The sequence below is a fragment of the Ammospiza caudacuta genome, chromosome 4 (genome assembly GCF_027887145.1).
Source record: "Ammospiza caudacuta isolate bAmmCau1 chromosome 4, bAmmCau1.pri, whole genome shotgun sequence".
NCBI lineage: Eukaryota > Metazoa > Chordata > Aves > Passeriformes > Passerellidae > Ammospiza > Ammospiza caudacuta.
The window spans coordinates 21,438,330-21,464,040 of record NC_080596.1 but is presented as its reverse complement, the minus strand read 5'-3'; the positions used below and the strand labels follow the sequence as shown (position 1 = coordinate 21,464,040).

Sequence of the window (25,711 nt, the reverse complement as noted above, 5' to 3'; positions counted from 1 at the left end):
GATATTAAAAAAAATCAGAAAATTAAAACAAAGTCTGTTTGTGAAACAATCCATTAAAGATTTCAAAAGGCGAGGCTATAATTGCTTTCTTCCATGTGAACAAGCTGGGAGAATAAAACTACATAAAGATCAGGCTGAAGTTCCATTGAAACCAGAGTGATTACTGCTGTTAATTTCTACATGTCAATCTGTCTGCAGACTGGATCTCCTGAACTTCAGGAACAAAATAACCCCCATTCACTGTAGAGTCTAGTGCAGAAATTCCAGTGATTTTCAGTAGAATTAGTTTTGAAATCCTTTCAATGGTTTGAGAAACTTCCCAATTCACAGTTTTAAAGATGGTATGTGTGTTATATCCCATAAAACACTACTATTACTGGCTGTATCTTCTCATGGTAATTTATTTTATGCTGCTGTATTAGTTGCTATTCCTGTACTTCTTTTCTGCTTTTTTATTTCACAAAACCACAGATTTTAGTCCTATCAAACAATTCTTCAAGGAAGTTCCAGTCTACATGTTCCTAATCATGCAACCAAATACCACTTAGGGTACAAGCAGGCTCCATTTGACATGCTAGCTGCATAATTTTAAAGAAAGCCACAGCCAGTTGACCATTTTTTAATAGGAATTTTTTTTAGTCAGCGGGCTATCTGCAAGCCTTTGAAAAATGCATTTCCCAGAGTGTTCTACATGAGTTAGAGCTGAAATTTTATGGGGGAGAAAACAGTGATGAACTCTTTTTATTGAAGCCATTGACCCACAGCGTAGTATTAATATTGGCAAGCTGCTCGGGACAGACACAATATTGTTAGTTTACTCTGCAATAAGGATGCAGTCAAAATTCCATTGGAGCAGTGGTTAACCAAATATTATTCTTTGGTTTGGCTTTCATAAAATGGACACAGAAAATCCATGCAATAACTGAAGTAGTACAATTGCATTATGCTATTGTGTCCTGTTGTGCCAGCCAGCCCAGCTGCTTTGCTTTTAAGGGGAGTACAGGTGGGAGAACCCAGGGATGTGATTAAAAAGGGAAATGCTACGTTCCAGGAGACAGGCCAGTTCTCAATGCCTTTAGACACCGTTGGCATTTATCACATGTTACCATCAGGAATTTACAAGGTGCTAAATGGGCAGTCAAGGCAGGTGATAGCTCACAGGAAGTATCACCTGGCTTGCCTGAACTTGCAAGGGACCTTGGTGAGCACCAGAGTTAAACATCAAACTGAAATTGTGACTGGCAATCATACAGATTCAGAGAGAGCATGAAGCACTTTAATATTTTAAAGTCCTGAATTGAGTGTACTTATCTTTTTGTAATCTAATCTAAACTAGTAATTTATTATGAAGTAGCAGCATAGTGCCTTTTTCTAAGTTTTTTATTTTTAGTAACATTTAAACAGAGCTCAGTCATTTCCCTGTTTGGTTGTGGTCTGCTGTTGTCTATCTCACTTTTTCCATTATAAGAGGCACATTACATGAGGTTTCCATTCTCTCTCTCAAAAGGTTATTTGTGAAAGACTAAGAATACTAAGAAAACTAAGAATGCATTTCCATCATTTCCTGATATTCCAAAATATTCTCTTTATGATCCAAAATATGCAGCAACAGTGAGATCTTTGACAGACTAGCAACTGTCAAATTTGTTAAATCTTATTTACATGATATTCTACACCAACAAGAACAAAGTTGAGTCATTTCCATTTGGTTTTGGCCTGCATCTTTTATCCGCTTCTACATTGAAGATTTCTTTTGAAAATATAGAAATTTCGCTTCTATCTCAGATAAGTAGTCTCTATGCTGTAAGTTTCCTATCATGGCTATACAGGCCTTTACATATTCTCTTCTTTTTCTGTTTATTATTCCATGGAAACAGAACCTGACTATTGCCAGCAGCTTTACCCTGGATAGAACTTACCATAGTCTTTGCCCTTTATTATTTGTAAGATTCTTGCTGAAGATCTGTTCTTTCCATTTGAATCTGAACAAAGTATAGTTAAATTGACGTTTACATCTGTTGGGTGCCGGTCCACAGCACACCTTTAAAACAGCAACAAAAAAAGAGAAAATCCATGAGAAAGGTGAGTTCATAACATGTAACTATCAATATGAAGCATTACATTTTAAAGCATTATTGTTTCTTTGTGGTGCCTATTGTTTCATTTGAGGGACCTTTTTCATGCTGAGTCAAAATACCTGAGAAACGCATTGGATTTATGCACAGGAGATAAGACAATTTCCCATTCCTCACATTTCTATGTAATGTGAAATAAAACGATTTTCCCTGGTGATATAATGTAGTCTGCAATATAGCACCCGAAAAGAATAGTGCCTTAAGCTAAATGAACTTACATGGTGTAGGAATTTTGGACTGTTAAAAAGTCCAAGAATCAAGTCCTTATCTGAACAACTTGACTTTCTGATTTTTTTTCAAACCAAGACTTTAAATGTCACTTCAGTACTACCACCCACCTAATTTGCTGAATTATGTGTTGTTTAGTTAAAGCATTGTTCTCCTCCTTGCTATTGTTTAGATATCACCAGATGTTCTCATTTGTTTTCCACGTGCCTTTTTTTCCCAGTCAAGATTTCCATTTCAGCTGTACTTTACCAGCTTTCTCCTTTAAGCTCTTTTCTTTCACTAAGGTAGTAATTTTATTACTAATTAAAGCTAAAAATTCTGTACTTTGTTTCTGTCATTTTGGTCTTGACTTGTAGTAGCTGTGCATGCTCTTCTCTTTCCCCTTTGCCAATGTACATTTGTTTCTAACTGTGACATATGTGTGGAGGTGGAGGAGTGGAAGATTCAAAAAGTTCACGAGTGCTTTTATTACTGAAATATTGCTGCCTGTCTGTATAAAAGCAAGCTGGGTTGAAAACTGTCTGCTCCAGAGCAATTTCAGTTTAGCAAAAACTCACTTACCGGCCTGGATTGTGGAGTCCATGTGCAAAAATCTCAGGAGGTTGGTTGGTGCTGTTGAAGTGTGGGTTGCTCCGTGGGATGGAGTAAGGGACATTGCACAGGTCAGTATTGACATCGAGGCGCAATACAGAACCTGTAAAATCACTGAGAGAGTTGGAGGGTAAAATAATTGGGTTTTTAAAGGTGTTTCACTGGCAAATGTAATCCATATAATACTAGAGTGAGCCAGCAAAATAAACAAGCCACTTTACTGATTAATCAATCAGTAGTGATGGATGCAAGTCCATCGTGGTGGATGCAAGTCCAAAGAAGTGTAGCAGAGCCTTTCAGAGATTCACTTTGGCAAATACCTTGCCTTGTTATGTGCAGACCAAAATGTCTCTGATCATGTTGTTGGGAAACAACTTGATCATAAGAATAATGTTCTAAACATCAAAATGATTTAGGGCCTCAAATATAAGGCTACTAAGTCTTTTATACTGTGTGTCATCTAGAGTAATTTTGGATATAAAGTCTTCGTAATTACAAAGTGCTTTTTGCTCACACTTTGGATCCTACTCTTGAATTCAGCGATTTCTAGTCACAATACAATCCAAAGACTAATTATATAGAAAGCAAGTGAGAAAATATATATTGTTTCAATGCAGGTGTTGATACTTTTTTATAAGGATTCAGAACTTTCTCATTACAAGAAACAGGAGAAACCAAAATGTGTTTTAACTTACATTTGTGACTGAGATGGAGGAAAGGAAAGTAGAGGAGCACACTCTTACCATAAACATGAAACGATGTAATGTTTAAATTAATTCCATTCCATTAATTTAAAACCAGGTACTACAATTGCCCTCTGGTCTGGGTTTTGAGTATACCGTTGTACTTAAGAAATATTTTAAAAACCACAGCAGCACCTGCAAATCTCCTGAGCCAAAGAGGTCTTTGAGCACAATAATAGAAGTCTATCCACTGGTAGTTTTTGTACCTTAAACCATCCATCTCCTCCATGTCATCTAGAGTGATCATGCCATCTCCAAGAAAAATGTATAGGAAGCCATCTGGGCCAAACAGCAGCTGTCCTCCTAGATGTTTTCGATGGAGTTCTGCTACTTCTAAAAACACTCTTGCTGTCCTCATGTCAACTTGGTGTGGATTTTTCCTGCAAGTTAAAGATACGAACACAGTTTTCACAGTTCACTATCTTTGTTCTTCTTTCTGAAAATACACTTGACTCATTCAAATTATACTTCGAGATGTGGATGTTGTAACTTGGCTGAAAAATGCCTAACAGTTATTTCTGAGACATTTCAATTTTCCAGCATTCACAAACAATTACTTTGCTGCCTATGCACAATAAGTAGGAAGTAATCAAAATTAAAAAATGACAGAATAACTGAAAAAAAGTCTTAAAAAGAAAAAAACTATGCTCTTCCTATCATTCCAAAATTACTATTTGAAATAAAATCCACAATAGGTTTTCTGCAGGTGCCCAAGTTTATACATTGTAAACTTATATTCATTTTAGAAATCAGAAATACTAAAGTGCAGAGGTTGCTGAGAAATACAGAGTTTGTTAATTTTAGACTTCTACTGATACCTGGATACTGTGTACTCTACAACCCTAAGGATGTGGTCATGAGGTCCAATAGCCCACCGTTCTTGGTTGGTGGTATAAGACACATACAGCTTTCCATTTTTCTTGTAATTGGGGTGGAATGCAAGGCTTAACAGTCCTCTTTCATCTCCTCCCTGCAGTCAAATGAAAAACACAAAGAATTGTGAAGTTAATTATGTTCTTTATTGTGTTTCAGCTGGAACCCAAAAAAAAAAAAAGTTTCTTTCTTGTGGATAATCTTTGCCCAAACTCTTATTTCTTTCCTGACTACTGCACAAAAAGGATTATAAAACATTTCACTTTGGGGAAGTCTTTAAGAGTTAGAACAAGACAATTGCCTTATGTAGTTATCTATGCACAAGTCTGTTACGCCACTTTTGTGGAGTGATTTGTGTATGTAATCTTTGGAAAGCCATGAAGACAAGTTTAAGTGCTGTGAAGGATTCTTTGCTGGGTTACTAGGTTGCTTGTAATTCGTAGAAGATGAATAAAAAGGTCTATAATCAGCAGTCACTTCTAATCCAAGTATCCAAAACCTAAAACACAGTGCTGGCTGCCAACTCCCACTGTCTTGGCAATATGTTTAGAAAACAGTTAAATTGCTTGTGTAATATGTAAACCTTTGTTTTACCCTGGAGGCAGCAACATCAGTTGTCACAACTATGGTGGTCTGTTCATCATAGCTGGTGTACTGTAGGTAATAAGCAGCCTTGGTCTGTGTGCAGAGAAACCATAGTTTTACATGTGGTCCCTCACTGGAAAGGGGTTTTGGGTTTGGTTTTTTGGTTTTTTTTTTTTGTTTTTTTGTTTGTTTTTTTTGTTTGTTTTTTGTTTTTTTGGGTTTTTTTGGTTTTTTTTTAATAGAATTAGAAAAATCTCAGAACAACTTGCTTTTGTTATTATGTTTGCCATGAAGAACAGTACAGTTATATGTTAAGCATCCAATCCATGTAATGTACTGTGACAATGCAAATACCCTGTCAACTTAAATAGAAGGCTTTTCGGTTTCTAAAAAGCTTCTAAAAATGTATGTACTATTACTATGCCTAAAACTGTATTTGTATAAAGGAAGAATAAAACTCAGATTCTTTTTTTGCTCTTGAGGCAATACAGGGAGCGAAGCTGAGGCACGGAAATAAACACAGCACGTAGTTAACAATTCAAATTCAATTAATATATGTGATTATTCACAAAGTGATAGAGGTTTTGGGGTTTGACTCAGGACTTGCCAGCCCTTCAAAACTAGAACCAGTGACTCTGTTGTAGATTCAAGTGCTCTCGCTCTGCACCCATAAGGAGACAACGTTTTGCAACTCTAACCACACCCAAGATAAGTAATTATGAAATTTGAAATTATAACAGAGGATGAAGCTTTAAAATGTATTTGCACTTCAGAGTGATGGATGGGCCTGTCTTCCTGTTGAAAGTCATCCCACAAAGGGCCTAATTGGGAAAGTGCACAGCTTTAATTTATTTTAATTCAACATGATTGCTGTACTTCCTTTTTAATCACAACCACCAAAGAGAAACCTGAGTCAGAAATGGAGATGTAAATAGGTCAAGAGATTTCCATACAAACAGATTTGTACAATGAAATCTGGATCCTGCTAATTTAGAGGCAGACAAAATTTGCTAGTTTGTTTGCTAGAAAAATTTAGTTTCAGGGGGTTATCAGAGAGGTTAGTTTTGAAAGTCTAGTTAGAGCTGCCAAATCAGTTGCAGTCATCATGGATGAAGGGACTGCCAATCCAGCTCTTTCTCCTTTATGAGCCAAAAATAATTCTGCAGCTGAGTCTGAACTGATTGTAGATATTATTGTTTGAGTTTCTAAGAGCTTTGACCAAGTTGCTCTGATAAAGTCTGAAGCAAAGGCAGACAAATCAGTTGCTTTGGGAACAGGAAGGCATATTTCAAAGATTCCTGAGGAATGATTCTGTCTGTTGTGCCCAGACAAAGACAGTCCTATTTCTTCTCCTGAGAGATGAGTTCAACTCATTTAAGGGCTCAGGAATGTCAGTGAGTCACACTAGGTCTGCCATGCAAGGTGAGTTATTGAAAGTATTAGTAAGAAAAGATCTTTTTGTTACTGAGCTGAAGATTTTATTTAGTGCTTGATGCCATGGCAGCCGTCTCAGTGTGAAAGCGAAGTTGTTGAAAGCGTAAACAGGTGAAAATTAAATTAAGAGCTTTTAATGACGCAAGAATGTGAAAAATGAATGAAACACTGGACCTGCAAGGTAGTAACTATGGCAAGTTGCATTTGTAGGATCAGGCCTTGACTTTTATTTATTGCTGCCTTGCATGATTGTTAGAGAGCAGTGTATCACTTTATAGATTGTTTCTATTGCTTCTTGAAATGTTATATTGCTGTTTTTCACAGTCAGATAGACACATTTTGTTCTAAAAAGTCTATTTACTCATGCAGTTAATAAAAACTTTGTGAATATCCCTCCAAGATACTGAAATCAGTGCAGCATCAAGACATTAGTTGGCTCACGTTCAACGAGAAATCCAGATGAGTTTTTCCATATTTAGTTTTCCTGCTTTTGGAAACCAATTCTTCATGTGTATTTTGAACTTTATCACTAACTGGCAAACCTGTTCTTCCCAACCAAATCCCTGCCACACTTCCATAGCTTTTAAAATACCCTCTATGTGCCAGAAAGTATATAGTTTTCTGTAGTATTGTCTCATATGCTGCGTGGTAAATGGAGAGATACCCAGCAAAATCCCTTTGGAGTAGTAATTTTAGTACTACCAAACCAAATAATTCTGTACAAAATCTCAGACTTTCTCTATAGAATATTCCTCTATTTTATTTTTTATCAATGGACTTTTGATGGGAAACCAGCACCCAGGCTTTACAGTCTTTCCTGTGTATACCATGTCAAATAGTTGTATCTTTTTCTTGGCAGTTTAAAAGGTTATTGACATCCTTTTCTTTGAAAGTTTCCCTTTAGATGGAACCAGCACCAACAAACTGTAGATGACAAATCAGCTTCTATGAGATTCTGCACTGCACTATTTGATGAAATAACCATTAATGTTTGTCAGTTGTATAAGGAAGGGCAAGAAGAATGAGACAAATCTTTGTATTCCATTGGGATGTCTGTTGAAGACAAAGAATGATGGTTGGCTGAAATGAGTATTAATTACTTAAACATACTGTGGACTGGGGCCAATGTGAAATTTGTGTCGTAACTAAATCTGGCAGCTCCCACTTTCGATGTCTGCCTGTGCTGCTCTGTAGCTTGAAGGCTCCCCTCTCCTGTTGGTGGCTGTGACACCTTCTGCACCAATACTACACTTTTTTCCAAAACTGATTGCCTTAGGCCAGGGACCTCGGACCTTTAAACCCCAGTTTGGTCTAGTTTAAGACCAGAGCCATGAAAATAATTTAATCAGAATTCCATAAAGTCAGTACAAAGCCAAGTAAACATTAAAACAAAGTGTTTCTATATTTTTCATTTCTAAAGGGTTGTTTAGCTAGGTTATGTCAGTTCTGAAAGTATATTGGAGCAGTATGTGTTCCCAACTGAAGGATATTTTTGATACTTCTTTTTGCATTGTAATTTCTGCTATAATATATTTACACTTGTAAAAATGTAAACAAGTGCACAAAATTACCCACTTTGTATTCTGACCTAACACAAAGAGAAGTAACTTGCCTGTGAATACTGGATGTGAGGCATGTGAATGCTGGATTTTAATAGAATGGAGCTATTTTCATGTAACCACTCCTTAGCTGGGCTCTGCTTCCAATTTGTGTGCTTTCAAATGTACTCTGGTATTATAGACAGAAGTTTTATTATATTATTAAGATATTATACTTTTTCTGTAATTCATAAACATATGCTGCACTTATTTTTAAGACATGCTGCCATTTAATTATGTCAATATATGTGTTATTACGTATAGTAAATACAGAGAAATACACAGGAATGCTTTAACTGGTATTTTAAATTATTTAATTTAAAATAGATCATATTGTAAGTATCACCCTTAATTACATATCCTTAGTAGTAATTAATGCTAGTAAGCAAAACCAGATGTGACCATTTATTTCTATTACTCTGTGTGGCTTAAAAGTAAACAATGTAGGTAGCATATTCCTTTAAAACTGATTTTGAAATGCACTCTTTATATGATACTTATAAAATAATGGTATTTATACTTAACAGTACTAATGTGATGGTATATATAAATATATGGTATATAATGGTATTTATACTTGACTTTTTTCTCTGGACAAACTCACTGTCATGTTGGAATGGAGTAACAACGTTTTTAAAAAGGGGTTGTGCTTAAATATGCAAATTCAACACCCAATATTTTAACTGTACTATCTTTATCTCTTTTTTTTTCATCTATTCTTATAGCACAAGTGCTGGGTAAGTTGTTGAAGTAATATAATCACCTTTAATTTAGTTTATTTCCTACGTAATAAATAGCATAACCAATATGCCTTACCAAGTGTTTGATCTTAAGGAGTTTTATTTGTAAAAAAACATGGGTGAAGGGTAAAACCTCTTATCAGGCAGCACCATCTGAACTCTTGAGAACGAGATGCAGGAGGGCTGAAGATCAGTGTCAGGTATTCTTCTCAGTGGGAAGTGTTTGCTTAATTGCCATGTTTTGGAAATTTGGCCCCAGCACAGGACAGAAATGTGACTCCAGCAGGAGCAGAAGGCTGCCCAGGTCTGCTGCAGGGGTACACCCTGCCCTTCAAGCTGCACCACCTACTCTGAGCTCCAAGGGGGAATTGCCCCTGCCTGGTGGAAATCAGCAAACACGCAGAAGTTGTCTGGGCTGCAGGAGCAGAGCTCTGTGAGACCTCTTGGGTGTTGAGGACTCCAGTGCTTTGCTATCTGTGGGGCCTGAGGCCTCTGGCAAGGGAAGGATTTGTAACATTAGACATTTACCTTAGGGGAAAATAATTACACTGATGTCATGGCTCGGTATGGGCTACACACTACACCCTATCTCCAAAGCATTTCCTTTTTCCTCTTGTGTTGCAGAGCTTTGCTTTTTCCCTTGTTTATAAAGGGCTTTGCAGTTATCTAAGGATTTTTAAAAAAATATTTTCATTATTTTTTACTGATTTCAACAAATGCACTATTTTAATACTTGACTTTAAAATAACTTTAGGTACAGGAATGTGTTACAATTAAATTTATACATGAGAAATACTTAAAGGACTGTACTCTGGCTTGGAATTTAAGCACAAAACCTACTGAAGTTAGAGATGCTTTTTATTCAGTTAGGTGCAGGGAAGGATTTAGCTGAAAATGGCCAAAGTGCATCCATCACAAAGTTTTCTGTTCTGATGTTTGGCAGCACTAGAACTTAAAGCCTAATTCTTTTTTTCTTCTTACTTCTGTTGCAGCAAAGACAAAATTTTGACATGGGGGGATCATTTTTTTCTTTTCCTTACCTTCACAGTCCTTTGAAGATACCAGTCACTAAATGCAGGACCTTTCACTTCTAGTCCTAGTCCTCTGTACTTATTTTTTTAATTTCTCAACTCCAGATTTTGCTGTTCTGCTGGGCAAGTCTTTAGTTTAATCCAAATGACAATCCTCGTCCCCTGATAATACAATTCTTTCTTCCCGTCCTCCTAAAGAAAGTACACGAAACTTATAAATGCAGATGCCAACCCAACACAAACCCACAGCTTGCCTCCTTCACACTCTTCTGATACAACAGGAATCCTGCTTTCCCAGCTCTCCCAGTTATTGGTTGGGAGCAGCCGAAAGCCTTGAGACTGCCCAGAGCCAGCCAATAATTGAGAAGTTTTGGGCAGAGCGACACAGGGCTGCGAGTGTGCTTGCAAGGAGGTGGCCATGAGCCCATGTGAGGTCTGCATCTGGACTGAGAAACTTTATGTACTGCACTGCTTTAGGAGAATTGGAATAACAGAAGACAGTGGAAATCAGTCCCGGAAGAGGGAGATTCAAATAAAGACCAGATGATTATTGCATTCAGTAAAGCTGGCTCAGGAAGGTGTGAATTACACACTTTCCTGCACCACAGAGGCCTCTTGAGCTGTAAGCAGCATTTATCCTCTGGGAACACAGGTGGTGATTCCACCTCTGTCCCCAGCTGGATTTATTTTCAAGGAAGCTTTACATTCCACCAGCAACTCAGTGAGTGGTTCACCAGCGGAGGCCACTATGGGAAGGTAAAAAATAAGTATGCTCCTTCTCAGTTCCCTGGCATGCTTCCACTTTCTGCTCTTTTATTTATTTATTTGGCATATCTGCTCTCCTACACTTTTCCTCTTCAGCATTCTTCCACAGCAGACTGTCTTTCCCTGACAGGTTTTCTGCTGGATTGGTTTGAGGTCTATTGTGCTGCAGAATTGGCCTTCCAGGATAGCAGAGAAAGCTTCCTTCCAGTGAATGGGAATGCAGTAAGTGTTCAGAAATTTACTGACCATGAAAATCCTTCATTAATAGGGGAGAATAGACCTGATGACCTTTGTATTTTTTCCTCCTCCTTTCTGTTGCTCTGAACCTTTATCCACCTTTCCACACCACTTCTGTGATAAAGGCAAATTTTACAACTCTCTTTCAGTGGGCAGTGCAATAAAATTGGCTCAGATGATGCCCCACAGAGAACAGACTATGTTCCATTAACATTCACAAATACATGACATGATGACAAGACACCAATAATTCTTTTTCCCAATCACCAAAACTGGGGCTTTTCCCTTTCCAATCAAGAATGACTTTTTAAAACTTACACCCTATTTTGATGCTACCTGACTTTATTTTTCTGTAAATACAGAAACAATACAAATAAATCTTCTTAGTGACTTCCTCTTCTACCAATGTTCTGATTTGACTATGATCCTTTCAGCCATCTGTTCTGGTTTTCTCATGCTCTCCTTCCCTCACTATGTATATAAAACTTATCTTTATTTTTCAGTAGCATGTTCAATACAATTTTTCATTTTGTTTAAAATGCAGATTAATGGCAGAGAGTTGTCAAAATTACAAATTTAAGAATTACAATTCAATACATAAGTTGCTTTTTCTATGGCATGACATTTCAGCCAGTCACTGCTGCCATTTTTGTCCTTCCTATGGATAAAAATATGCTATGGAAAAATAAAAATCCTACTACCATGCAAAGATCTTCTTCGGCTGCTAATTTTAATAAGTGTCTACAAAAAAGTCTATAACACTTTAAATGAGCTATAAGACATTTCTGCTGAGAGAGGGGAAAAAAAGGATGTACAGTGACACAGAGCAAATTTGACAGTGCTTATGTAAAATGAACGAACCTGCATCAAATTCTATACTCTGATAATCAAAAACAAATTCATGCTGTTTTACCATGACCACTTTATATGGAAATTTAGGGATATAATTCAGAACAGAATAACAGTAATTATCATACTCTCTGCATTAAATTAAAACCAGAAATGTTGATCTGTCTAATTGTAGGCATTAAAAATAACTAGTTTCAAAAAAGAGGGATGCAAATGGGAATATGCCATGATGACATTACTCATACAAACAATTCTGCCTTTCTCCTTTGGCTCCCAGTGCTGAACTGTCACCTGTGAGAGCAGGTATTTGCTTTTTCTGCTTGCAAAAGGAACAGTACATTCACATCAGCTATGTACTTAAATATTGTGGGGCTGGGAGAGAACACAGAAAACCACAGCCAGCTTGAAGGAAAAAAGCTTTAGATTTCCACTTAGATTGGTCTCCATGTCCTTACTCTTGTCTGCATGCTATTGGGTATTAAAACCTGCTCAGCAAGTGCCAGACGTTGCTAGCAGTCTGTATCTTGCAAAAGAAATGGTTAAAAGAATTCTAAAAACCACCCCTTCAACAGGATACCTTTTGCCAGAGATTAATAAAGAGCTAGAGGAGCTTCATTCAGTCCACACCTTTTCTATTCCTTTGCCAAGTATTACCATGATAATCAACATAACCTGGATTAAACTGTGGCCTTTATGAGCTCTGTCATTGTTTTGAGAGAAGAGTGAGTTCCATGGCTTATCAAAATATTGCTCAATCTTTGCTGTAAATATGAAGGTAATATTCTCCATTGAAGGTTATTTCTTAAGTAAATTTCTGGCTTGTCACTAAGGCTCTGAAGGTATTTAGGAAAGGCTTTAAAGTGATTTTTGCAAGATATTTCAAATCTCCTTTTCTTATTGTAAGAAACTGGAAAATAGCATTAGCTGAATGGATTTTAGTAGGGGAATGGGAGACAATCTGAAGGATAGAAGTTCAAGTAGCATAAAGAACACAGTAGAGAGACAGGAAGGATAAAAAAAGGTTTACTGCAATTTGTGCTTATATAGCACCTATGATCTTGTCTGAGGTTCTCTCCTGAGGGCACAGACCCCACATAGAACGTGAGGCTTTGCCTACAGGCCTGAAAGATGGGAACATGTCACTGTTTCTCAGTTGCCAAAAAATGTGTGTGCAGATCCTAGAGATAAAGCGAATGCTATTCTGCTCTCTAATATCCAAAGAACTTTTGGACTCTGAAATCTGGATGCATGGCAAGGCATATTTCAGCCTCTATTTGGCATCAGCATTCAGCATAGTTTTGATAATAACGTGTCATATCTTCAAAGCAAGTGCTGGTTGCATGTGTTGCTGGTTTACTCAGTAATTATTGAGCTAAACATAATAGGCAAAGTCAGAATTTGTATTTAGAAGCTCTGTCAACGTTCTTCAAGATTTTACCAGTAGACATACAGCAGCACTACTGTATGAAGGCTAGGCCACTCTTCTATGTCTTCTTACTCCAGTATTGAAATTGTTTATGCCTACATTCTTTGGCCATTCAGCTGTTCCAAAAAGTCTTGTCTTAACTGGCACAAATGCAAAGAGAAAACCCATTTAGATGTCCAGTATCTGCTACTGAGTTTTAAGCTTCCATATGTGAGTCTGAGCATTGGAACTGTATTTTTTATCTAAAATCAAACTCCTTGAAATATAAGGACTGCACTTTTTGGAGTCCTGGTACAAATGCATCCAGAAATAATCCAAAAAAGGCTATGATTTCATTTTTTTCAACAAAAATCATGCACATGGATCATGTTTGTACCATTGTCAGAAACACATTTAAGCATTGAACCCTCACATTTCTGAAAAGGTACTGAATGGCAGCTGGGAAGAAAAATGCGTTTGCATTCTCTGGTACTGCCCAAGGATTTTTCTTCCCAGTTCTTTGCCAATCCCTTCAACCTCCCAGTGCCCCAGGATCTGAGCAGCCCAAGGGCAGAAAGACCAGTGAGCACATCCTCACACTGCTGCAGTTAAGCTTGGCTTTAAATACTGCCTTAACCAATCAAATTATTTTAGTTCTTTCAGTAAAATATATGTATTTTGCCAGCTACCTGAAAATCATGAGTAAATAAATCCAGAGATATCCAGATTTTTTCCACAGATGTTTTGCGGACACCAGAAGCTAAAATCATCAAAATAATCATTTTTTTGTGGATCCCTCATACAGGTCTTGTCTTTACCTCTCAACTAAAATAGTGAGAAAAAATATTAATATTTTGAAGAGAGACGTGAATATTTTCATGAAATGTGCCAAGTGGAAAAAGCAGGGCGGTGGAGGATATACGGTTTGCTCTCCATGACTAGGATCTGTATATAAGAGGAGAATGATGGCAATCCACAGCCGTGTTGACAATTCAGACATACAGGAAATACCCTTGTAGGAAACTAATACCATCTGGGTTTGGCCCAAGATGTGTGAATGAGAAATATGTTTCTTGTTGAGAATGCAAAGATAGTTTTGGACATTGCAAAGAAGGAATGTGTTAAGCATGCTCAGTTATAAAAATGAAATAGGGTGAGGCTCTGCATGCATATGGAATAATTGGAGGAATATGTTTGTGTGTGTCAATAGCTGATGCAGACATACAACTTCAGAACTCATTTGCCCTAAGACAACCAGTAAATTACTATGAAAAATGTCTTCAGTACAAGAGGCTGGAAGCTCTCTCAGTAAAGACAGTGTTGGAAAATGCTGGTTTGTCCAAGCCCCCGCTTTCCCTCATGGAAAGGGAAGTTTGCTTGTCACACATGTTGTGTTTGGGGGGCAAAAACTGAAATAGTTCTGAAGTTCTTGGAACATCCAGTTCTAATACGTGTAAAAGTGGGAATTTTGATTATTTCAGTGAGTTGTTTTCAGTTTAGAAATTAGTTTTAGTTAAAATAATGTCAACACTGAAATGAAATATTTCATTTGGCCTTTTCTGAGAACCTTTCAGTCCACACTTGGTGAGAGTATGTTTTCAAAATCTCAGAATATTCTCACTCCTCTCTATCCTGTTCTGGCATTAACTGTCTGAGATTTTAGTGTCTGTTCTTGGCATAGGAAGGCTCTCTGGTTTCTAACGAAGCCATTGCCAGCATTCTGAGGTTCCTAAGACTCGCTGCCTGCGGGATGGATTTTTGCCTCTCCCTTGACACCCTCATCTACTTGTGAAAGCCCCAGCAGTGCTGATTTTTCTGTTATTTGTGAGGATAATGAATGCCTTGCCTTGGATAGGAAAAAGTTCTGGACTCTCTTTTTGGTGTACATTTGCCTTCTGCTCCAGACTAGCCTTGAGTACTATCATCCTTCCTCTAAGTTCAGGCTCTAAATGCTCTTTTTGAAGAAAATTGTTGAGAAAATAAAAGGTTTGCTAAGCTTTCATGCCTGTCAGGATTCTGGATTAACCCTGTTCCAGGCTCAAAGACACTCATTTTACAAATTACCTGTTCGTTAATTGAGCAATGCTCATACGATGGCAGTAAAATGGCTCTTGTTGTGTCTTGGTCCTAATTTGGTTTTCAGCAGATTTTTAACAAAACTGATTTCTCACTCTTAAACACTTCTGGAGGTATTTATTTAACATGTATCAATTGTATTAGTACTTATCCAGAAATCTGAATGCAAAAAAGGGAAAAAAGAATTTTCATTATTTTCATTATTTTATTTTCAATTCTTTTTAGTAGGCATTGAACTTGCATAGCACCTGAGAGAGAACTTTAAACAGGATGACAGAAGTCAATTGAACCAAATGTTCCTAAGACACTGAAGGCACACCACGGGGTGTCTTTGATTGAGGGGCAACCTGTGCCAGTGTCTCTTCACCCTCACAGTCAAGAATTCCTTCCTCATATCCAATCTAAACCTGCCCCCATCCTTTGCCAGGCTGGACATACAAAGCACTGCTTTCACTTGCATCTCCCGTGGAACATGCACATCTGCCTTGCACATCTGCCTCTCGGGGGAGGATTTATGACTGTGCAGGGCTTGGATTTTCCAAGCTGTTTATGCTGATGTATTACGCACATATTCACTACATACACTTGCATCCAGCATTTAGACAAATTCAGTTTTCCTAGGCCTTGTAGGTTAAATTCTCATAGAATGTCATTGGTTTTTGTAGCCCCAAAAGAGGAACGTGAGTGGATATAAACAGTGCACACATGCTTGATTTGCATATCTTAAGGCTTAAATAAATGGTCTTTGAATTATCTAAAAGGATTTTTTTTATGGTATAGAATAAACAAATGTTGTTATGCCTGCAACATTGAATTCCATTGTTGGGGAAAAAGGGTTTTGAAAACTGCACTTCATGTATGTGCCCTGTGTATTTTTAAAGAACTCATTAAATTATGGTTGTACTACGTATTTTAAATATTGACATTTCTGAGTGGGGTTTAATTTTTATTCTGCCAAGTGGTGTAAATTCCTATTTTGGATTCTGAGGATTTCAGTGGAGGTGGAAAACCACTAATAATTTCTTCTTGTTCACGCAACTTATATTCCCTTGCATGTTTTAACTTGAGGCAGACCCTTTCTATTGATGCTGATAACACTGCTGTGAGTGTAAACCAAACTCTTTTGGAGTTGGAAAGAGTAAAATTTCCTCTAAGTAATAGCAATGATCATTACCTTAATATAAAATTTTGTTTCATAAGGCCCTAATTCAGCAAGTATTTAGACACATGCCCAAACTCCACTGATTTTTTTTTCTACTACAAAAAAGGATAACATGAGGTAGCCAATTCTCTCTGCTTCAGTGTTTACTTGATTTTTGGCGTCAGTAAATGAGATCTGATACAATGTTGATGAGGCAGTTTATCAATCAAAAGTGCTTCTGATTGAGGAGGAAAAAAAAGTACTGGAAAAAAGTGGAGAATTTTCTCTTAATTAATCTTACCCTGAGATTTCATAAAGATTATTTTATGGTCTGTAGCTAACGTGGTGGTTATGCAGCTAAAGGCATTATCTTCACATCATTATAATGAAACATAACACTGGTATCCTTGACTTTATTAGCCAGGCTTCATTGGTATCTGACATTATATATTTCCTATTATAAATCTAAATAAGAACTTACACTGACCTGCATTAGACCAAACATTAAACAATTTACTAAGATTACAACTTTAGAAAAAAAAAAAAAAAAGGAAAGAAGTCTTTTAGACCACCAAGAAACAACCATAAATTTAAGGAAATATGAGGTTTCCACCATGTGACTTCCCCTGCAGAGTTATGCAACAGACTGCTGTTACTTAAAGGTCATACATAAAAAATTTATGGTACATTTTTTAAGAGATTTATGGTGTTTCTATTTATACAACTTATATGTCAACAATTTAAAGGTATAGTATACTAAAATAACAAATTAAACTCTAATCCCTTTGAATCCTTGATAAAATAGAATGCTTTAACGTTAAGTCTTATATAAAAGAGGTTTAATAAATGTATCTGTATTAACTGATGTGGTGTGTGTGATGTAATGATTAGCTGTTTATTATCTATTACAGATCATTTGCTCATTTTTATCTTGAAAATCATTTGCAAATGGGGCTGGTTAGGGGAGCATTCCTTGGAGTATAGGCCCATTACATGGCGGTGTAGCTCTCTTTAGAATTGCTCTGCAAATCAGTCTCAGAACTGACTTTCCTTTTGTGCTCAGCTGAATGATGCCATTGATACAACCTACACCTCTTGTTTTGGGATATCTTTGAGCTCACATACACATCATTTATGGAAGATGTTGCTGGATTTTCTGGAAGTAAAACTCTGTAATGCTGTGTGATGGTACCAATCCTTGGTTATTTGCTGAACTTTCTTTGCTTTGCACTGGAATGAAATAAGAGCAGTTAGATACTCACTCAGCATTGCTAAGGCAAGAGGGTGGAAAAGACTGAGAGGGGGTAATTTCTTAAAGGCTTTACCAGTGGGACTTCAACTCAGCCATGGGAGTCACATTGTGAAGCTTGCCTTTGCACACCTAATGTAAATATATCCATGTGGGAGCTGCGACTGACAATGCATCGCTTTATGCCAGAAGTCAGAGCCAAATATCCAGATCTGGCAGGGATTATTGATGCTAAATTCATCCTTGAATTTTGCATATTAAATTAATTCATGAATATGATGGCTCCATTGGGGCACAGCATTTAAGCTACCCTGGAGTGTGTAAGCACTGTGATACCATAAATATTAATTTCTCATGAAAACAAGTCTTCACAGATAAACAAAGGTCCTAATATGTATAACATCTATGAACATGCTGAACCATAAACACATTTATAAGACCATTGCCTTTGAGGTCAACCATAAACACAGTGCTGAATGGGGCAAGAGCGTTTGGAGAAAGATACTAATATGGTCATGGAGATTTGTGGTGTTGTGGCCTAATCTTGTCCTCAGGAAAGAGCCCAGGAATGCAGTCTGGTGGTACTAAGTTCCTAAAAATAGGGAGGGGAATTCTCTACAATTCTCCTGTGCCACCCACCAAGTTTTAGTTGTGGAGTCCCTGCTGACTTGAATCATCGTATCTCATCCCTTGATGACTCTCCCAGTATTCCTGTAGGGATGCCCTTTGTCTGGGCTCAAAGAATGTTCCTTGCCTTGCTGTGGGAGATGCTGTTTTATTGGTGTCCTTGGCTGCTGCTCTCTCCAGCTCTGAAGATAACAGAGTGCCTGAGCAGCCCTGCAGAGCTGGAGCTGATCCTGTAAGAGGTCCTCAGCAAAATGACCCAGCAGACCTTTGCAAAAAGTGCTTATGCAATGCTGCATCACCGGGGTTCTTGCTGTAAAATACAGCTCTACGGGTTCTGTGGATTTTGGAGGTTTCCAAAGTTGTGGCACCCTGTGATTTGTCTTTGCTGACTGCAGGAACATATCGCTTTTCCTAAGCTGGTCATCACACCTTCATCAGCATAATTCATTCCCAGGGTAAGAAGCTGTTGTAAAGAAATTAGCTACAAGTCTTCCAGCAGAGTTTATAGGTTTGTAGGCCAACCCAAGCGGCAACTAATTTAAAAGATGATGTGATCACGACCTATCTTTTATGAGCATTAAATAATATTTTTTTTTCTTTTTGACAAAAAATATTTGACATGTCAAAGGAGTAGAATGAGAGCTGATAGTATCTATGGTATTTTAAAATATGAATATCTTTTATAAAGAAGAAAATCACAAAGTGTTAGAAAAGAATAACAGATACGGCATTTTAAAAGCTGTTTTTCTTTATAACTCTAAGTGTAGAGTTTCAGAGAGAAAACACTAATAAAAATTAGTCAGTCATCATTATGATGTCATTCTCATAATTTCCCTTGAAGTAAACTAGCAAGTACAAATAATATTTGTAATGTCTGACATCATCTATGTAGCTTTCCATATGCTCAGACTTTAGGTTAAATTTAGTGATGTTTCCCATTTGTTAGAGAGAACACCTTCTGGGTGGAATGGATTTCATTAAGAAAATCTCTCTGAAGTTAAGCCATCTTTGTAACTTGTTTGAAACAAAACAAAACCAAACCCCAAACAGTCCAGGAATGATAGGAGTACAGCAGTAGCAATTTGTCAAAAATGTGATTGTCTGTAAGAACCAAAGTTTTAGTCCGGAGTCTTAGGGCTCACATGAAGAAAGGAAACGTGCTCTTTGGTGTGGCTCTCTCCTAAAAGAAATAACCATCATCATAATTGTTTTATGTAGGAAACAATTTCCCCTTCCATGTGACAAATGCACATTTATCACAGTTGGTCTGCAAAGGCTTCTTGGAATCAAACATAAAAAAAGTTTTAGGGGAGTCATGGACTCATGTTTTGTTATTTCAGCATGACTGGCTCATCAGCATCCTTGTCCTTAGACAAATATCTGCCAGTTGAGTTAATTTGTAATGGAATTATCAACTGGGATTACATCTTTCAAGTCATATTTCAAAGATATGCAGTACACAAATGATGTGGACCCATTTAATCCAAAGACCCCTGACAGCTTTTTCAAAAGTCCATTGCATTACTTAATATAAACTTAAAATTTAAGTAAATATTATTCATTATTCCTGATTTTGTTGTTGTCATTGGAAGACTTGGGCATCTGTTTTAAATGATGTCATTATTTACACTTTTGCATTTGAATGGACATTAGCTAAATGTGACACTTATTCAAATTCAAAGTAGAAAAAATTACTAGAGTTGTCAGAATATTGTAATACACTGATATATTATTCCTTCATTAATGCCAACATTTTCTATTACTCTCCCTTCCCCCTCAAAAAGGAATAGGAAATTCACACATTTGCAATCTATACTTACATACTGAATGGAACGATTCCTGAAAGAAAAATAGCTAACATAAACATAATTTCTTCTTTAGAAATATGAGGTATGTAATAATTAGTAGAGCCTCACTAAAGCTATAGGAATATGGTTCCTTAGGAGAAAAAGAACAGTAACTTCTGAAAAAATGGCAGGCTATACAGAGTTTGCTATATCTGAGGAATAAAAATGTAACTGCTTAAACATATTTAAAAGTGGTAAATTCACTTCCGTTACAAATTCATAAACTCAGAAATATTTCCTTGCAATTGTTCTTGGAACTGATAGAGGAAAATCTCCCAGGGACACACCAAATGTAATAAGTGTAATATGAAAATTGCCCTTTCTGCTCTAAGATTGAAAGAGAGCTGATATTCTCCAGAACACCAGCAGGTTCCCCTGCTCCCTGCCCAGATGGGCTCTTCCCACAGCCTCCCTGCATGAGGGACTTATGAGCCTCCTCAGAGCTGACTGTATGGAAGGAATGTGGGCTCAAACATTTGCAGGCATGCCACAGAACCTCAGCAATCCAGTCTCTTGTTAATTACAACTAATATTTCATTATGTTGTGGAATTACATAGCTGTGTGCACACATCTTAGTATGTCGTGTAGCCAATGCCCGCAATTAAATTAGAAGCTCTGCAAGTATAAGAGGTGTATTGACAGCTGAAATTAGTAGAATAAAGCACTGCAAGCAGGTTTTCAGCTTTTTATTTTGAAACCTTCAGACTTCTTGATTGCAGGAAGAAGTCTGAGAACACAAATCAAACTAAAAAGTAAGGAGGCAGTGAATTTCCACTCCCCCTGTTTTCAAATGAACTCTTTAGGCACATGGCTTTTAAGCCAATTTCATGATTTTGGAGTCTGCCTCATGTGTGTGAATGGACAGGACTGAAGGTACTTTACATGGCTTATTTAAAAATAACATCCTAACCCAAGCTATAAATCACAATAAGTATTTAATGCCTTACGTATATAATAAATATTCAAGTCTAAGTATCTGGTTACAGCAGTGATTAAGAGTTCTGAAAATCAACCCCTTAAAGGACACAGTCTTCAGTGGAAGTAGTGTGAGTGGTGAGGCTTCTTTCACACCCTTCTGTGCACATCTGCCGTTCACAGCCATTAAGTCAGCAACATCACAGTATCTGTTACTTCTGAACTCTGATGCACATCCATGCTTTTGGCAAATTTCATTTGAATACTGCTGTTTGAGGAATTAAAGTAATTCTTATGACAGAGAGGAGCCAGCCTGATATGAAGTTCTAAACTTTACAGTGTTTAAAGCAGCTTGATGGGTTTTATGGTGGGAAGAGAGAGTGGAGGATAAGAAAGATATCTTGGGGAGGATATCTCTGGATTCTAGTTTTTAAACAGAAACCTTGGATCTTCGTTGTGCTGGGGAAGAACTACCTCTGACTGGACAGCCCAGCCAGAAGGAATGAATCAGAGCTACAGATAGAGATCCCTGCAGACTTTTTCTTTTCCAAATCCCATTACATTTGCAACAATGCAGGCAGGGAACTGACTGGCTGGGGACAGCTCTGCTGAAAGGGAGTGTGGGGTCTCGGCAGACACAGAATTGAACGTGAGCCAGCAGAGAGCCCAGCAGCAGGCTGGGCTGCTTAACAAGCACAGACAGCAGAGAAACCGCTCATCCTCCCTTCCCCTGCACTCAGGAGGCTGCAGAGGGGACACTACACCTGTAGCTCTGAGTTCTGCAGCCCCTCAGCACCAGAGTGGTGTCACCACACCAGAGTGTGAAGGGGGCTGGGGACTGGAGCATTTGCCCTCTGCAGAGAGGCCACCAGAGTGGCCTCTTCCTCCCCTGTTCAGCCCAGGGAATAGAAGGCTTTGGGACCTTGTTCTGCAAGTGGGGCAGTTGGGTGTGACAATGACATTAGAGAATGACATCCCCAATGTAATTGTCCTTGGCAAGACTCTGTGACTCTAATGTTAGTGTAGGGTTTTTGGCAAAACATTTCTGTGGCAGGTACTGTTGGAAAACAATAATCAATATAAAAAAAAAAAAAAAACAGTTCAGGCACCTAATCTAAAGATTTAACCTATCAAGCTACTTTTATGTTGTTACGGATTTTTACTCCTTTTCTTTTTCTGTTTTTACTAGAATTTCTAGTCTTTACCTGAGAAGGATTCAAACAACCTTCGTAAGGATTAGGAGAGGAATTCTGCACTTGATTAATGACAGGGACTACAATCTTCAATTTGGTTATCCTGGATAATGTCCTTCATCTATATAGAGCAATGTGTCCCTTTAACCAAACAATATTTAATTTCATGCAGTAGCACAGCAGGTCTCTGTGAGCAAGGACCATTGACTTTATATGTGCCTTTGAAGCTGCCTCTCTGAATTTAATTGTATTATTGTACATTGTGTCCAATATTTTGTAGTTTTATAAGCTTCCCCAGAAGTATATCTTGACAATTCCTAGTTTCTGTTGGAAATGTTTTCTATTGCGTCCAGCCCTGATACAAACCAGCCTGTACATGTGAGTCTGGCAGCCTAAATGAGTTATCAAGTCACCAAGCTTTGCAGCATACCTCAAGTTTCACATAGAAGCTAATTTTAAGCTGCTTGGTTCTGCCCCACACAGAAGACAAACACTAGCACTATGTTATTTCTGGACAAGGAATCTGAAGCAAAGATTAAAGGTGATTGTTCTACAGGCTACCACACCAGCAGACATAGGACCTACCTGCACCCAGTTTTATTGACAGGAGGCCCAGTTCCCTACCAGAAAAGCTCCATGGCTGCTGTGTTTTTTGTAAGCAATTGGATAATAAATTATAGCAGCAGAAAAGCTACAGGCAAATACTTCATTAATTGGTGCTGAATCAAAACCATCAAAGCAGAGCATGTAACAGACAAGTGATTATGCTGCTCAAATGTCATTCCTTTCAAGTGTGACAATTCAATTTGTTAAACTTTTTAATCAAAGAAAAAACAGAATAAAAAGGCAATATTGCCTTCTCTGAAATGTATCACTTCACCTATTTCTGGTAGATCTTGGTTTTTTCCAAATTAAATATATTTTTAGATGCCATCAAAACCCTTTTCAATATTATTTTGTTCAACTGTATCTTGCTGTACTGCTGAGGATGCTGCTGAGTTAAATAGTGACGGTGTTCATTACCCAAATACCTCTTTTAGGTACTGCTCAATAACTGCTTTTTATAGTTTTTTATAGTTTTATAGTAGAGATTTTTGGAGTTGTCACTGACACTTATATTTTTTCCAGGATAGAACAGAATAAGGTCAGAGAGCTCTTTGTGTGTTGAAAGATTCTTTATGTTATATTGAATTACTGTGCCATTTCATTACTTATATTTAAAAAAATTTCTCTAGACTTCCTTCCAACACACTCAATCTTGTATCACCAGCAAATTCAGACACTTAGTTATGAACTTTTCAAAGTAACAGCTGATTTTCTGGAAGCAATACAAGATTACACATTTAAAAATTATTTTAAAGATATGGATTATTTATTTCTTCTATTGGTTTTTCACTCCTAATTTAGAAGTGTACTGGAGATATGTCCAGAGGCATTGGTATGGTGCAGTTCTTGCCTGAGTGCAGTCAGAACCACAACAGCTCATGTTTTTATTGCTAGAGCAGCAATGCCTCATACCACTTTCTTCAGAAACACCAAATAAAACCTTCTAGAGATATAAATTACTTTCTCTTCATTATCTTACAGATTCTTTGACAGCATTCCGTTTGTGGCAAGAACTCAACATTTAAACAAGATGCTTTTTTGGGCCTAATTTCACAATTCTCCTAATTTTTCATCTAGGATTTTTTGTTCTCCCTGCTCTGTTATTTGCAGGATGACCTTCAGAGCCCTTTAAAAGCCAGACTCAAAGATGAAATTTTGTAAAAACAAATAGCACAGCTTCATTACCTTAACCACTCTAATGTTCAGTTGCTTTTGAGTACTTATTTTCAGGGTAATTTATGCTGGTGCTTTCCATGATTTCTATTCTCCCTCTTTTTTTTTCCCCCCCTTCTCATCCTACAGGTGGAGAAGCAGCAGATGTCAAACACCAACTATAGGATGTTATTTTCTCAGTTCCTCTTATGGAAAGAAATAAAGTTGTATCTTTTCCTTTTATACTCCATTGGTCCACCTAACCAGCCTCTGCCAAAGATCATCACTTAGCTTGAGGAAGTTCTTCTATTATGATGTCTTTTAAAATTCTTTGTATTTTTCCCTATTTGTCCTTTAAATTTCCTCTCAAACCTCAGAATGTTGTTCTACCATGAATATTTATGGGAAACTCCTACTTACTCTGTCAGTGAAACAATGGCAGGATATAACCCTTACTCTAGTGTTCTGAATTTATATTTTGCTCTATTAGTGCCACTTGAGTTGGATTTCCATTTTATTACAGGATTATTATTTTTTGGGGGCCTGAACATTCCCTTGTACCTTGTGATATTTCTCACCTTCTTGATTCCTGATTGTTCCAGTATATACATATTTTCCCTGAATCTAATAAGTTACTTTTAAAGAACCTCCATGCTGCTTCTATGGATTTTAATTTCCTAACTTTCCCCTTCAGGCTATTTCTAACTTCCTCAATATAAAAATCTTCCTATTTTGAAAAGTACTTTAATATTATTACCTTATGGTAGGTTCCCACAGGAGGATGTTGAGCTTAATTACATTATGGTCGCTTTTATTTAGTAGCTCAACCACGTTAACTTCCTGAATCAACTCATATATTTTGCTCAAGATCTGCATCAAGACTAGATTTGCCCTCTCAGTATTCCATAGAAATTGTGATACCTTACGACTGAAAGCCCATGATGATGCCCAGTAATCTATCTCAAGCAATCAGTTGTTGTTGTGCTAAGATTCAGCTGAAAACAATGTTTAGTAGTGAACTATATGGTAGTTCTGAAAAGCACATTGAAATATGGTTTGTCTTTGAACTAGATCCACTGCTTCTCTGAACTTATAAACATGACTTTGAAAGAATGTACACTGTTTTCCTGATTAGAAGTCCCTTCTCTTTTTTTTTTCCATTACTCATTTATTTCAACCCCAGTTTTAAAATCTATCTCATTAGAAAAGCATTCTTAATAACAGAAGTTGAAACAAATATAGACGTGTATCCTCGTTCAACACAGAGCTGTTACTATTACATGTTATGAGAACACAATATTTGGTACTAGACACAATTTCTTTATTATTTTAAATCCCAAACTGATAATCTTAAATTGAACTTTTCTTAAATTTTCCAAGAAAGGTTTGCTTCATTGATGTTATAATTTGTGGTTCACATTTTGAAAGAAAGCTAAAAATAATTTCTAAAATAGTGTGTCTTTCTGACATAAACACAGCTAACTTACATTTTTGCAGTTTCCAGGATTGTTTCACTTGTACAAAGCAGTAAAAGTATCCTGCTCTTTCCATTTTTCTCGTACTATAAGAACCAAGAAAGCAGGAATTTGTTTAGCTCATTGGCTCCATTTATCCTGAGCCAAGACCATGATCTTGGAAACCCTGTAACTTGGCTGAATACAGTACAAAGTTCTTTGCAAAAAGCCAGTGC

The 25,711-nt window shown here is 37.2% G+C and overlaps 1 protein-coding gene across 1 annotated transcript in view; it reads right to left on the bottom strand.

The window, feature by feature from the left end:
* HHIP (hedgehog interacting protein) overlaps window positions 1-25,711 on the bottom strand; it is a 68,690-nt gene that overhangs the window by 15,152 nt on the left and 27,827 nt on the right. The window contains exons 5-8 of the mRNA XM_058803909.1: window positions 4,516-4,667; window positions 3,904-4,077; window positions 2,925-3,068; window positions 1,920-2,041 (exon numbers count right to left, since the gene is read on the bottom strand). Of these exons, the coding sequence (XP_058659892.1) occupies window positions 1,920-2,041; window positions 2,925-3,068; window positions 3,904-4,077; window positions 4,516-4,667 (592 nt within the window). The remainder of the gene's footprint in view (window positions 1-1,919; window positions 2,042-2,924; window positions 3,069-3,903; window positions 4,078-4,515; window positions 4,668-25,711) is intronic.